Source organism: Sciurus carolinensis, chromosome 12, assembly GCF_902686445.1.
Source record: "Sciurus carolinensis chromosome 12, mSciCar1.2, whole genome shotgun sequence".
Classification (NCBI taxonomy): domain Eukaryota; kingdom Metazoa; phylum Chordata; class Mammalia; order Rodentia; family Sciuridae; genus Sciurus; species Sciurus carolinensis.
In genome coordinates, this window is record NC_062224.1 from 56380218 (window position 1) to 56396794 (window position 16577).

The 16577-nt window shown below is 38.6% G+C and overlaps 1 protein-coding gene across 4 annotated transcripts in view; it reads right to left on the reverse strand.

Annotated features, from left to right (window-relative positions):
• Pld5 (phospholipase D family member 5) overlaps window positions 1–16577 on the reverse strand; it is a 429659-nt gene that overhangs the window by 30100 nt on the left and 382982 nt on the right. For all 4 annotated transcript variants that reach the window (XM_047521653.1, XM_047521654.1, XM_047521655.1 and 1 more), the window contains one exon: window positions 1352–1549. In XM_047521653.1, the coding sequence (XP_047377609.1) occupies window positions 1352–1549 (198 nt within the window). The remainder of the gene's footprint in view (window positions 1–1351; window positions 1550–16577) is intronic.

Consider the following 16577-nt stretch of genomic DNA (forward strand, 5'->3'; position numbering starts at 1 on the left):
TTGTTTCTATTCTCTTCTGCTGGACTGCTTGCTTGGGACATCATGTCACTGTTCATATACAAATTGGGAATACTAGCTGGCTTTCTGGTCTTATAGAGTCATCTTGAGACAAATGAAGAGTATATTTGAAATAATTTGTTAGTACAAGGCCCTGTGCAATATGCTACTTGCTGCTGCGTTCTTGACCCCCACGTTAGCATAAAAAAAGAGTTCTTAAGGTTCTGTTTGATGAAAATCCTTTTTAGTAATTTACTTCTATGCATATTTATGTGAATTTGTTATTTAAGACAAAACAACTTCAAACTCCTTTTTCCCCTCTAGTACTACCTTTGTAAATGTTTGGATTGTTTTTTCAAGTGAACAGGCAAAAAGGATATAATTCACTCTTCAACAAAATGCTCTTTAGTGACATAAAAGTTGTTGGCATAAAAGCACTGATATCAATCAAGGGAGAAAGAGCAGTATAACATTAAATTGGGAACATGGTTTGGAGAAGTGTCTTGGAGTATCAGGATCAATTTAGAAGCCTGATGTAAAATCAGACTTCTAAGCTGTCACCCCAGATGCAGTGGATCAGTTCCTTGGTGGGGGAGGAGGGATCGTTAATCTCCATTTAAACAGGCTCTCTAGCTGATTCTTAGTTTGAGTATCTATTCTGTGTTCCCAGTATCTCTGCAGGATTAGCTGTGGAGTGTGGGCAGTTGGGTAGTAGTCCAGGGAGGTAATGACAGCAGAGGAAGGGGAAGTTGTTGGTTTTCAGTGGAGTTAGAGGCCTAGAAGCTGAGTGGAAGAAGTCTTGTCCTGTTGAGTGGACCTCTTGTCTGCCAGCTCCCATCAAATTCAGAAGCTCTGCTTTTGTCTGTTTTATACACTGGGATTCCCTTGGATTTATCTCATCAAAGAGTTTGACAGCTAAAGCATCTGAAAAATAATTTATACAGGGCATGGAAAACAGGCTAACCAGCTTTAGTGTCAGAAGACCAAAATGGACTTCCAATGGACTCCCCATGTGATGGACTATATGCTAGTTAGAAAAGTTTGAACAACTGCATTTGTGAAATGGTCACAATTCCATGTCTACCTTATGGAATGACTGTGGGATCAAATCAGGCTACCCAAAGTATCTGAAACCAGGAATGATTATTAAGATGCATTATTGTTATAATTGGGGACAGCATGTGACAGAGCATAGGAGAGGACACGTTTGAACACCTCAAGGGATGCAATAGGACCAATCTGCCTAATTCTTTTTTGTTTAATACAAGATCACACTTGAAACATTCAGACATAATAAAAAGCCTTTGGAGGTAAAAGGAGCGGGAGGGGAGGAGAAAGAGGGCAGACAACTCACCGACACAAATGCTTGAGATTTGGTTTCATTCAGCTGAAGTTGCAATTTCTTTTCATTGTCATAGACTCCGTAGAGCCTCTTGGACCAGGTCTGAGGTACTCTGCTTTTGAATTTCAATGAACTATATAAAGCAAATATCCTTTGTAAATCTAGGACCAGGCAGCTGCAGTTGTAGAAGATGACACCAAGTTCTTTCATCTGTGAAATTAAAATTGAAAGCATCAATGCCATGTGCACCTGATGGTGTTATTTTCAGATAAAAAATTGCACACTAATGCAATAGCAATGACATCTTTTTTTCTTGCATTTGTTGTTACAAAGAAGTATATGGCTATTGTCACTTTATGGTATATAGAAGAGATATGTTATCAAAATGCTGAAGAACTTTGTAGAACTTGGGTTTGCCTTTTGCATTTCATCTTTACAGATAATTTCCTCATATTTATCTCTATTTTTAATATTGGCTCTTCAGATTTGTTTCCTCGACACCATTTTTTTTGTACAGATCCTTAAATTGTGCAGCAATACAGAGGGTGACTGTTAATTGCAATATAACATAATGCTTAGAATTGTGGATTCTGGAGTTGCAATGCCTGGACTTAGGTTGTTGCTTCAAAACTTTCTAGCTGTGTTGACCTTAGACAATCTATTAGTCTGTGGATGTTGGCGTCTTATTCTATAAAATGGAGATGATGGTGTTTATTTCATATAGTTGTTATGAGACTTAAGATGGTTAATACACATTAGGGGCTTAGAATATAAATGTTTTCAATTATCATTCTTTTAACATTACACAATCCTAAAGAGTAATAGACCAATAGAACCTTGCAGCAAGGAGCCCTTAGAGATTATTTTGCCAACCTCCCTCAATGCATGGATGAGGAAAGTAAAGGTCTCAAAGGTAAATAAAAATAAGTTAAAGAGCTCTTCAATGGTAAATTAAGAATTTGCAGATTTTCTGATCCCTGATCAAATACGCCCAGGAACATAGCTGTGCTGGCCTCATCTGAATCCAGCATCACTTTGTAAAAATCACAAATGATTTCTGATTTAGTCATTGAAGTGACAAAGTTGAATTTTGGTCAGGAAAGAACAGCTCACAAATACGCACCAGTTTCTATCAGATATGATTTGATCACTCAATGTGGGATTTGATAAGGAGACCTTGGTTCTTGAGGAATTTGGGGTCCACTGATATCAAACTCTTTTCCTACCCTTTTTTCCAGTTCCTATTCTAGACACTTTACTCAGGGTTATAGGAGAGGTCACGCACTAGGTGACCTTGCCCTGAGAACTCTCCAACACAACGTACCCTGAAGATCTTTCCATGTTCATCTGTATTGGTCCTGTCATTACTCTTTGTCCAGCTCCACAATAATCACAGAGTGGATGAACATAAATTATTTAATTCACTGATGAACTTCATTCTATATTCTGTCTAATGCAAAAAATGAAGCAATGAGCATCTCTATACTTCTGTCTTTGTGCACCTATGCAAGTATTTCTTTGGTGTAGATTCCTAGAATTGGTTGGACAAACACATAAAGGACAATGAGAGGCTGAGAAAATGACAAGAGATAGAGTAGGAGAGCCTATCGGGTAGGTATGAAAGCACTCTGTGGCTTAGTGAGGAGCTCCAGGAAGAGCTCTTGAGCAGGAAAGGGGAGACTGTATGCGTGTGCATGTGTAAATAGTCTTTTCTAATGGCAGAAGGTAGAACTGGAGGCACATGGATGTCAGATCCTCAGATCCTTTGTGCTGGCATCAGCAGGTTGATCTTTATACTGAAGGTCACCTGGACACAGGTAGTGAGGGAGGGGCATTGCCAAGTTATGAACTGAACTGTGGTGTCGAGAAGGGGAGGGAAGGATGAGGGCAGCTGTGGACAGGGCATTCAGGTCCCAGGCCTTGGCAGTGGCTAAAGGAGTGGATTACATGTTATTATGTGTTTTCTAATCTCACAGATTTACAGAAACTGTCTACGATAACTTCTAATGAGGATTAATCTCATTTCAGGTTAATGACCCTGTGGTCTGCAGCCTCCGATGACAGAGCTTGAGGTACATTAGATTCTGCATCAGTACCTTTTGCTTTTGCGCTTTCAGCCATGTTGAATCAATGCTGCCACCTTATCTTCTTCAATGGAACCTGGAGAACTTCAACTTTTCTGTCAGGTTAGCCTTTATCACTAGGTTCTCTGCCTGGTGGTGGGAGTGGGGACAGAGGTGTGGAAACTGGCTTCTGTGGGTTAAATAGCTTTTCCACCAGCTGAGCCTTTCCTAACATCTTTCCTTTGCCTTGCAGGAAATTTGGGCTGATGTTCTTGTTCTTCTGACCTTGCCAAGGGCCGTTGTTAGGAAGAAACAAACAAAAGAAAATCCTCTACCCTGAGCCCCCGAATGTGGGTTGAATCCTAAGATCTTTCACCAGCCAGATACAGAGCCTTGGAGAAGTCAACTGACTTAACGGACTCTTGATCTAAGCAATGAAGGGTTTGGTTCAAAGTCTACATGGTTCTTCTGGCCTGGTCATCTCTGAATGCAAGCTGAGAGCTGCCCTCAGGACACAACTTCCTGCTCAGTTTCCAACTGCTTCTCCCTACCCGACCTTGCTCCCTAATACTGTCTGGAGAACTTCCATCAGGAACAACTCCTTTTGGATTCTGCATGTGGCTGGTGATCCCCTGGGATCTGAAAGTCAGACAAGGCAGGTCATCTTGGCTCTACTCTTTGCTTATTGGATAGCCTTGAGCAAGTTACTTAACTCTTAAATTTCAGTGCATCGGAATATCTAAGTTTTACTGTTAGAATTTAATAATAATAATTTTGACCAATAGTATTGATTGGCACTCAATGATCAGTATCAACGCAGGTTTTAGATCAATGAACCAATTGTTCTGTATGCATGCTTCCTGCACCTATTAACCATTTGGTGCAGAGCTCAACACAGTCTTGTTACTGCCTTAAAAACTTCACCACTGTCTAAACCTAAGTGTAGCAAGAGAAAGAATACAATGAAAGTCAAAAACAGGGAATCATTGGGCTCTCTGAGTGGCCAAAACACAAACTCAGTGGTCATGAGTTTTACAGTAGTCAGATCTCTTTGGCATTATTTGTTTTTGCCACATCAAACCTTTGGTTTTTCCTGGTTATTTGCTCATGCATGGCCAATACCTGTGTTTGAAAATTTCTGTTCAAAGTGTGAGTAAGAATGTGATACATCCCTATCTACCTCTTTCCTCAGGATACTTGTCTGTGAATCTGTGCATGAGGGTCATTCCCTCCCTTCTGTGGCTGGAGATGGATCAAAGCCAATAACATTTATTATAGAGCAAAGTAGCTGTCCTGACTGCCACTGTTGTCTTTCTATTGACATGTGGAATAATAAGCAGACACAGTAGTACTGAAAGATCTCCATATATGAAGAAAAATAGTTGCTCTGGAAACTTCTTATTTTGAAAATTGATATTCAGAAGGATGCCAGGGTGGTGACTAGTATAGCTCTGGGCATAGGAAAAAGACCTAATTAGGACACAGCAAGTCCTCTCCTGGAGCAAACTCTGAAGATACTAACTCTACACTGGACAAGGCAATTCTTCACTTCCTTCATCTATAAATAGGCATACATCATAGGATTTCTATGAAGAATAAAAGAAAGTGCAGGTAAAACATCGAGCTTCTGGCTTGTAGAGCAATAGTTTCAGCCATACCAAAGTCTACTAACTTTCTTCTTGTACTTTCTGAGGATTCTTCTACTACACCATTGCTTTAAAGAATTGATTTGTGGGGCTGGGGAGATAGCTCAGTTGGTAGACTGCTCGCCTCGCAAGCACAAGGCCCTGGGTTTGATCCCCAGCACCACAAAAAAAAAAAAAAAAAAAGATTGATTTGCTGAATCAGATGTTGCACAATTCTTTATCTATAAAGAATTTCACTTTAACCACTAATGTGACATTTCTGTCACAAGTGCAAGAAGACAAAATTCATTCATCACAGACCATTTGTGGCTAGACTGAATTGATGCCAGAATGGTTAACAACAGATTGGCTATTTGATGTGTATGAAATATGACATTTCCACTTCATTCTCCAGGTCAGCTCTACTGGTCATGAACTGCAGTGTTTAGCAGGTGATGGCAGGTGGCATAAACAGCACAGGAGCTGGGACAAATAGGGGACGGTGAAATAACAATGTGTCACTCAATTTTGCTAGGGCAGTGCATACAGCAGAACACAGGAAAAATAAGTAGTTTGCAGCAAGATCATAGGTTGCCTTAAATGTCTGCTGAAAGGTCTCTGGGGGACAGGAAAGTAGCTGGAAGGTAGGGGAGAGACAAAGTAGAGTGGTTATACCAAGCTTATGTGGACTTCTCTGCTAGGGTTTCAAATCTGGACAAGCACAGCACTTATGAAAAAACCCAGTAGTAAAAGGGTCCAAGTAGAGGGGAAAGGATGACTTCCGTGGGGGTTCTTCTGCAATACCTGAGCCTATGGAAGGCAATGTCTAGAGTTTTTGTGTCAACTGCCCCTTGAAAGTACCCAAATTTGGAACAAACTTAGGAATAAAAAAATAAAAGCACTGGTCATTGGGCTTCCAGGGAATTTATCAACTGAAATAATTGTTTAAAAAGAATTTGTCTGATATTTGAAACACTAACTAGATGATGGCTTTGGGAATCAAATGGGACAAGGTATTATTAGTTCTACTTAATGAATGGGAGTCAACAAATGTTCTTTATTCATGAAAAGTTAATTTTTATCAAATAAAAATGCACATACTTAAAAAGATAACAGAGTGTAAAAGACCAGAATGCGGAACACTGATAACTCTGTCACATACTAGGACACTATTAATTCTTTGTTTAGGGTATATATATTTTCTCTTCAGGTTCATAGCATGACCAAAATGGTTTGTGCTAGGCCAATTATAATCATAATTTTAATTATATCCATAGTGTAGCTAGTTCTATACCCATATCTCATCTACATCTAAAACCATGTCCAGATCTACATCAATATTAATATCTGTATTCATACCATATCCATTTTTATATCTACATGTATGTTCATATCCAGATATATGTCTATATCCTTATCCAAATCAATACCTATGCCTACATCTAAATCTATATCCATACCAAGAACTACATATATATAGCAAGAACTACAAATAAAAACTATGAAGTTATAAATATAAGGTGTTCATGAGAACAGGACATGCTTTGAGGTAATCTTCTATTTCCTATTTCATGAAAGAGCACTGAGACCATGGTCATTAATCTTGCCCCAGGTAACTTTGCCAATTGCTAATTCATAGCAGAACTCACATGTGAACCCAGTTTGTTTTGGCTCCTTGGTCTGATTCTTTCCACTGCTTCACCTGCCTTAACTTGTCTTTGGATGTACCCTCATATCCTTGGGGGAATTCTCCCAGCATTTTCTACCATACCAGATGCATAACTAGGGATTCTTAACTAGGGATGTTTCTATGCTTAAGTGTGACTACTTGAACAAAAGTCAATTTCCAACAAAGCATGGAAGAAGGACCAATGACACCATTGAATGAGTTCATGTTTAGGTCCTATTATGCTTACAGTCCTATTGAAGTCAGCAGACACCACTGTTCTCAAGACTCATGCAATTCTCTCCACAGAATATGCCAGGAAGCTCAGTTGGATTTTCCTGGAAAACCCAGGAAGATAAGAATAGATTTTTCATGAGATTGAATCACTGTTAAATGATTTGGCTGGAGACCAGATAGAGTTGCATTAACATAGGGTTGTGAGATCAGTGTCCTGGCTCATGGTGACCAACATAGGGTTGTGAGATCAGTGTCCTGGCTCATGGTGACCAATACTCAATAGGTTGACAGTGTTATTCTACCCTATGTCACTTTTTAGATGAAGGTATCAGATGCCCATGTGAGGTGCTCAGGTACCAGAGAAGAAATACTTTAAGGGAAATGAGCAAACAATGGTAACAATAACATCTGTGGACAGAAATAAGGAAAGGCTATATGTTGGGAAGAAGCTTCACTCACTAGGACCTAAAGCCAAATAATGCCTCTGCGACATCTCTAGCATCACTTTCTCTTTGGGTCTCTAGTTCTGCAACATAACTCATTTTGGAATGTGTACCATCACATACTTGAAATCTTGAAATCCTGTGAACCAAATCTTCAGAGGCTAATGGAAAAACTGGAAGCATAAAAAAAAAATGCTTATTTAATGGCATCATAATTTTGAGTGATGTTTGTTTCTTTAAGTATGATCAGATGGAGGGAAGCATATTTATGAACATCCTTAGTGTATTTATGAACATTCTCATCATCAAGATGCAAGTGGGCACCGTCTCTCAATGTACTCTCTAGAGTTTTCTCTAGCTACTAGTATTTCTAATAACTCTTCTAAACAGTGATTTAGTGTTCCTTTTCCCTTGTGTAAACTAAGTGGCTGATTTATGAGCTTTTGTCTGCAACCCCTGACATCATTCCATCTAAGTCTACATTCAGCTTTAGAGCTGAGGGCAAAGGAAAAAAAACAAGCCCTGTCCTCTAGAGAGGTAAAGAGAATTAAACTTCATGTAAGTATCTTTCTCTCAGCCTTAGAATGACTCAAATCCATTTCCAGTTATACATATTTGATTTAGGCTGCTGTTGAAGATGGAAAAATTGAAACTGGCTTATGTTTTGCAGATTTTTCATGCAGAGCAAAAATTTAGGGCGAGTTTATGAACAAACCTTGTAATAAATGCTGGCAGCAAGAAAAAAAAGAGATTTGGGCTTCTGACAAGTGTCCTTGTCTCTTTTATTAAAGGAAGAAAAAGGCAAAAGTGGGATTGATTAGTGGAGGCATTCTTCATGACGTCTTAGCGGTAAGACAAACCATACCTGCCAGAGCTTGGTCTCCTGCCAAGTGGCAGGTTGCTCAGTCCTACTCCACCTCAGTGGCTGGTTACACAGAGCTCCACAGCCCGATGGGCTGTCCTGACTCTTTAGTTAAGTCACATAGGTGATCTATGCAGTCAGAAATAAGTCAAACTGGTTTACTGAATGGTCCGATTGTTTGAAATAAAATATCTTCAATAAGTCAGAGGTTTATCAGCTAATACTTCTTTGGAAGAGAAATATTACTAGGAAGGACTCAATTCTTTTTTCCACAAAGTAGGTAAAGTGTTAAGAGCTAAGAGAGGCATGGGGCCTCAAATAACTGCAGCACCCTGTCAAGAAGCAGTTCCAAGGGCAATTATTTTGTTCAAAACTCCAGTTCAATCAATGCTCCTTCTTGTCCCTTGCACTGGGATGTTATAAGGTGTGGGAGACTTTGGTAAGGGTTTTTGGGTTCCATACAAACAAGGAGGCACTATCAATCTAATTTTTTGGGAGACACAACAATAGAAGCAATGCTAATTTAAAGTGCTGATTGTGTACCATGTATTGTTCTAAATGCTTTACACGTCTGCATTCTTTAAACCTTAGAGTTCCTTTCCAAGGCAGGAAAACCAAGGTACAGACAGATTATGGGACTTGCACAATTGCAAAGCTGGTAAGCAAGGAAGCTGGGATGATACTTAAAGGCTGATTTAATACTGCATTTTCAGGAAGAATTATTTACAAAGTGAAACCTTGAGACTAGAAGTTTTTTTTTTTCCCCCTTTGGTGGGGGAGAGTCAAGTCCTGCTGTTTATTTGCATGTCCTCTTTTTTTCTGACAAGGTGTTTTGAGTTTCAAAACAATGAAAGAATTCAGGAAAACGTATAATTGCACTAGAAAAAGAAATAGTTTTATTTGTTATTTTCTCACAATTACTGGAAAGTGATTGGTGTTTATCAAAGGAATGTAGCAAGCAAAGAAGCAGAGATCCCTTTTAGCTAGGAAATGAGAGGCAGTGTAACCAAAGACAGGCCTGATTTGATGGCTTTTATCGGTGAAGCAGAAACCAGAGCAGGAGTCTGATGGATGCTGTTGTCAGCAGAATGGGGAAAGAAGGGACATTAGCATCATTCTTTACTGTAATTCAGAATAATTAATATAAGTTAGCTTAACCGCACCTCAATTTATCATTTACAGATGTCCAGTGCATTGTTTTTATGATTTTACAGAAATGTGAACAAGTATTTCTTTAATTTTCTTGACAAAGACAAAAGAACTTGCAACTGTGACCAATTTCCTTGCATCCAGTTTAGCTACTGATTTATATTCCGAGTTGCTGCAGGAGATTTAATTATTAGGAGCTCTAACTTCATTTTATTTCTGCCCTCAAGGTAAAATTTTTGTTACTGTGGATTTAAAAAAAAAAAAAAAAAAAAAAAAAAACCAGAAGGATTAAATCCTGGGAGCTCAAAGACAGCCTCCTGCTCAGAAGTGTGCTGCTCTCCTGCCCCTTCGCTCCCTCAGTGGGTGGCTTGTGCCACTTAACTTATTGATGTCTTATTTTCTATGACCACCAAGTGGGAATAATGGTGCTCGCCAGACGAAACCCGACTAACTGAAGAGGCAGGAGAGAATTCAAGAATCTTAGACAAGAGTTAGTTCAATGTTATTTTGAAATGAGAAAACTGAGGTTTCAAATGGAGAAGTTATTTTTCATAGAATGACCTGTGATTTGGGGTCCTGGATGCCTTTGTCCAATAATGTGGTTCAAATAACATACTAGGTTCATTTGTAGGATGAATGAGAAGACTGGCTTTTTGCCCACCTGCCTGCCTGCTTGCCTACCCCCTCTTCCTTCCTCTTTCTTCCTTTTCTTCCTCCCTCCTTCCTTTATATCTGTGTGTACACATGCACGCACACACATACACATACACCCCTATGTGCTTATAGCTACATACATATATGTGTACATAAGTCTATGTCTATACATATGCAGATGCATATGTATTTGTGTATATATAAAAACATGTATAATCATCACAATAACCCCACGAGTACTCTCACTATTTTCTGTCACTCCCTACTCCCACTGGGGAGTAACCTCTCTAGTGATACTGGGAAATGACTCCAGCAGGCAGAGTGCTGGCTCTCCCTCTCCTTCCTGACAGCTTGGCCTCTGAACGTTTGCTCCTGCTCTCCTTGGGGTATGCACAGGAACAACCTGCAGATTTGCAGCTGCTCTGCCTTTAACTTGGGAAAATTCAATTTTGGGGAGTTGGTAAAAGGCCCAATCTGATCACATATCTAAATTACATTTTCTACTCCAGCTTCACCAGTGATAAATTGATAGTCTGTTCACCATCTTCTGATTCCTGGGCATGTTTTTAAAAAAAATGGCATGGATTTCATGAAGGTAAGAGAAGAGTTTTATTTATTCCTTAAAGTCCAGGAATGAGTTCCTACATTTAATATTCACAATCTCATTCTCTGTGGCCATTCCCATGGATCTGGATCAGGTATGAGTACTCCAAGCAACTTCCACTCTCCCTTGTGTATGTAAAAAAGACACTTAGCTAGAATTTTAAAAATGTGACATTTGTCTTTGTGCCATGTCATAATGTATTCTTGACTTACCCCATTGCTTTCAGATCTGCTGTATTTTTCATGTCAGTATTCACTACTTCTTCTCCACAATAGTGCTCTGAATATGGCAATTGCCCAAAATGTTCCAACATTGGTTAATAAATTGATATTGTACCCTCACAGAGAAAGCATGGGTTGGAGTATGAAAACACAATTGAAATGAACCAAATCCATGTTTGATCCTTTAGTTAGTTCCTAGAGTTTAAGTCCCCTAAATTAGCCAAAGCACTGAAGCTGTGGTATCAGTTTCATGTCCTTATGTTGCATCCTATCATATCTTCAATACATATTTAACCATCATCTTTGTCAAACTTGACATGGGGATGCTAGAGAAAGTGTTGATGTCCAAAAATAGGATAACTAAAATCTGAAATGTTCTCATGTAACAATTTCACATTTGCTAAATGTGTGTAATCAATTTTCGCACTTTTTTACTGGTGCCTTATAGCTGTACATGATGGTAGGATTTATTGTTACATATTAGCACATGCACACACTAGAACAGTATAATTTGATGTGTGATCAATTTTTCAGCTCATGGGATTAAGTCATCATCTTAAAGGATCTTGGGTGGGGAGACTCTCCCTTAAAAAGGGACATGGAAGACTCTCCCTTAATGGAGGAAGGGCTGGGGCTGTAGCTCAGTGGTAGAGTGCTTGTCTAGTACTGGCGAGCTACTGGGTTCGATCTTCAGCATCACATAAAAACAAATAAATAAAAATAAATAAAGGTTAAATTTTTTAAAGAAAGAAAGAAAAAAAGTATGGAAGACAGTGCAATAGCTGCTTGGTCACTGGCTGACCAAAGGCTATAAAAAAATGGTATGTTTTACTGGGCTCAAACAGAAATTCATGTGAGGCACTGAGAAAATTTACAACAAAAATTAATACCTTTACCCCATGACTATAACCAACATTGTCTTAAGAACAAACACAATAAAAGCAGATTTTAGGGTTCTCTTATTTAAAAGCAGATTGGCAATATCATGGGAGAGAAGTGCTTCCAACAATATTACAGAAGCAAATGTCTTAAGGATTGTCAAGTAGCCAGCCCAATGTGGTTTAAACATGCAAGATGCTTTAATGTCAGAATTGGACATTATTAATCTATGTGCATATATGATTACATGCCCAATGTAATTCTATATCATGTACAACCAGAAGAATGAGAAGTTACACTCCACATATGTATAACATGTCAAAATACATTCTACTATCATGTATAACTAATTAGAAGAACAACAAAAGAACCATAATACAAAGTGCATCCACGTCTAGCATGCACAGGCGAGTCACACAATCTGATTGACCATGGATCTGACCTCTGACCTGAAAGCATCTTCAAAATGCATCAGAACCACAGAGATACAAAATACCAATGGCAGGGAATGCTGGTCAATAATTATCAGCTGATGGTAGAAATGAAAACAACACCACCAAATATGGAAAAAAGAAAGGCCAGATTGGCTTACTATAGCAATACAGCTACCTCAATATTTATAGCAGCACAATTCTCAATAGCTAAATTATGGAATCAACCCATATACCTGTCAATAGATGAATGGATTTTATCTCATACACACACACACACACACACACACACACATACACACACACACACACACACACACACACAATGGAGTGCCACAGAAAAATGAATGAAATTGTAGGGAACATTCCTCAAGCTTATCTACAGCAGTCACTGACACCATGGTCTAAGTAAGCCAAACAGTCTGAACAGAGAAACTGAGGTAATGGTAAAGACTCGCCATGGAATGATGGTCTTTGCAGCTGCTGAGGCTAAGTTTGAACTGAGGGGAGGCCTCGTTCTGTCATGCATCACAGAAAACTGTGATGTGAGCTCGCCCACACTGCCTTGCCTCATGCTGTGTGCAGGAGCTTTCCATTCCCCTAGTCCTTTGTCTCAGACCTGTTGCTGGGCAGAATTGCTTAGGCGTGCTTGGTTTGTTCATGCTACCTGGACCCTTGACGTATAGTTCACCTATAGGCTGACTCTGTTATACTTTAACGAGCGTGTTAACCTGATTGGATAATGTGCCTATATATGTCCTTTGCAACCCTAAATAAAATTAGACCTGTGCCTTCAGAGCTCGATCTCCAATGCCTGAGTAAGCACGCTGGGTAAGGCTAGGTAGGGTAGGCATCGTTTGTCCTCACCCTCAGTGAACCCGTCTCTGAACATCTACATGAAATTATGGCATTTGCTGGTGAATGGATGGAAATGGACAACATGATGTTAACTGAAATAAGATAAACTCAGACAAAATGTTTTCTCTCATATGCAGAAGCCAAAGCAAAACAAAGGGGAAGGGAAAGATAGGAAAACATAAAGAGCAGTAGTGTAGAAGAAGGAGATCTAGAGGCAGAGTGGAAGAATGGGAAAGGGGAGGCAAGGAATTCTTCAAAAATCATATTATATGCATACATAAATATATCATGGGAAACTTCACCTTTATCCATAGGTAGAAGGAAAAAATCAAATATAAATAAATCGACAAGAGAAAGGAAGTCTAGTGGAGTAGAGGAAGGAGAAAAAGAGAGGGGAGCGAGCATAGGAGGGAAAAGGGAAAGAGGAAAGAGGGGATTATGAACTGAAATCAAATTCCACACATGTATGAGTTTGTTGGGATGAACCCAAATAATATGTGTTACTAAGTTCTAATAAAAAAAGATTTAAAAAAGGCCAGATGCTTTGTTTGCCAGTTTCTAAATTCTCATTTTTACCTCAAGTGAAAGTCACATTCTTTCCACATGTTTTTGAGTTACTAAGACATAGCTATCATCAAAAATTCAAATGAACTAGACAACTGCAGGCATTTATAGCACAGGACACAGTATGACAGTCAAACATTGTTAGAAAAAGTCCTATGTATGTTTATAAAATAATACTTTCTGACAATCTTATTAGTGATATAATTTTTGGAGAAAGGTGATAACTGCTTATCAGTTCATAAGATTGGTAACCAGGATTTATAAATGATTCAATTCAATCCAATAATTAAATTCTCAGCACCTCTTATGTACAATGCACTGTATTAGGAAAGCAGGATAAGCTTATGAGCAAAGCGTATTCCTGGTATATAAGTAGGAGCATGGGGGCTGGGCTATGAAAGAGTGATGATAATTCAGAAAAGAGAAAAATCATAAAATGAACAATGAAACAAGGCAGAATCTGACTAGTGTCTTAAGAAAAGTATCACCAGCATTCTGTAGGATTCATGTAAGGGAAATATTGTATAGGATTAGAAGGAATTTTTACCCCCTAGATCACATATGGAATTTAGCTGGTAAAGTATGTAGCTGTATTCTAAGGAGAAAGTCCCTAGGTTTTTGCCAAATAATCTGTGATTAACATAGCTGAATAATTCAACTGGCAGATGACTTCTGACTTAGGTGGATGTGAAATGGTTTCCTGGAGGTAGTGAAATCTGAGGATATTGAAGGATCCTGAAACTATACCTAAAGTTTCAAAGAGCAGAATGGGGAGGACATATCCAGGAGAAGAATCAGCATGTACAAAGGTCAGGAAATGAGAAATGTCAGGAGCACAATCTCTTGACATTTGAGAGAGGGAGTGGTAGGAGGGGAAGTCTGGTGGTGGTGGTCTCCAGACCACTGAGACTGGTGTACCAAGGAGTGGGCCCTTACCCTCTACATTAGGGGTTGGAAACTCGACTGCCTTAGGGGCCGGAACAAATATGGAATATAAATATGTGTAAAACTGGTGAATAGAAGGGGCTGAGGCTAAACCCAAAGAGTGTATGTCCCATGTGATGACATGAAAACTTGATCTACACTTTAATATCACTGACTAACATCTGCAGGTTGAGTTGGTCCTCAGAGCATTAGTCTGGTTGGGGTGTTGATGAAGGGAGGTCATGTTACTCAATTCTCTGAGGAAGAATTAGAAAAGGACCAAGGAAAGAAGTTCTGAACCACAGAGAAAGGAGGCAATTGTGGTAGGACTCAGAGAAGAGTGGGTGTGCAGAAGAGGGAATGGAAAGAGGGAGGCTGACTTCTGTGTCTAAAGTGGGTGACTTGAATGGACAATGGACACAGCAGATTTGATGCAGACATGGTCTGATGTATGTTTGGAGAACACAAGTTTTGATTTATTATTATTAATGATGGTAAAAAGTTAACATTAATTGAGTTCTTAGTCTTTTATAATTCTTGTGTGTATGAATTTCCTTAATTCTCAGAATAACCATGTGGGTAGGTACCATTATTATCCCCACTTAACACATGGGACAATAAGGCACAGAGCAGTTGAGGCCACACATTTAATGAGGAGTGGAACTGGCATTTGAACATAGGCAGAGCAGCTCCCATATTCATACTCTTAACCACTGTGCAGTCTTCTCACCATTGGGTGGTGACTCTCGATTGGGGAACACGAGGGAGGGATATAGATGTGAGACATAATTGTGAGAACCATTCACACAATTCCCACATCCCTGTTAATGAGTAGGTGATTCCCTCAGGAAGAATGGGTAGGCTGTTCAGGATGGATTATATTTTCACTGTATCTGGTCTATTTATATTGTTCCTCCATGAAAGCAATGGCCTTGCTTGCCATGCTGACTGCTGTATTTCCAGGGCATAACACATAGTAGATTTTTAATAAAGAAATATTTTTTGAATAAATTAATGAATGGATGAAATCCCAGGGAACACCATAACCTGTGGTTAGAACTCTGCATTTAAGAAGAACCCACAGAAGGAGACAAAGGACAAACAAAAATATGGAAATGAACCAAAAGATTCAGTGTCACAAAAGATTAATGAACTTTTTCAACATAAAAAAGGAAGGAGATCTGAAGGAGAAAATCCATGTGAGTCCTACCACAAAGATGTTCTGTCAGATGAGGGACCCAACTTCTTTTCTTTTTCACAACTGGGAAGTCTCTCCCCTCACCCCCTTTCCAATTTTCTTAAATGTACATAGGAAGGTTTCCATTTATCCGTTTCTGAGAGGTTCTTCTTAAAAGTTGAGGAAGAGATAGAAATAAAAGTGGGGAATCCTAGATGAATTCATCAATCCAGCTGATTGATCATGCTGCCATTGTTACCAGTGTTGTTTGCCAAGCTCGAGTGAGGACTAAGCCCAGAAGGAAAAATGTGTAAGGAAAGAAGGAAATTGATCTTGTTTGTACATTGTCTCTCTGGTTCTGAAATGGTTCTGGTTTCTTTTTTTCTTACCTTTAAACTTTTCTATTCACTCAGTTTTTAACAGTTTAACAGATTTCCCTTTGTGATTCCAAATGATCTTTTAATTTGTAAATTAGAGTTGAAATTCATACAAAGATACTACAACCTGGAAACTAGTATATGCCTTAACATTTATATGAAAGGGCAGAGTAATTTTTCTTCTTTGATAAATAATATTTATGGAAATACAGACTATATAACAGTGAATAAACCACAGGTCTCTATTTATTTAAATATCTTACCTTGTAGTAGAGATGTCTTCAATTTCTCTTCAAATCATTTTATTTGTCTGTGTATGTATATATATATATATATGTATAAATATATAATATATAAATAAAATATAAAATATATATGAATAAATATGTATATACATATACACACATAAATAATCTTTATAACCTGCCATAACCTTTAAAAATTATAGAAGGACTAATAGCAATTCTTCAGATATTTTTCTTTATTTTTATGATACATAAAATA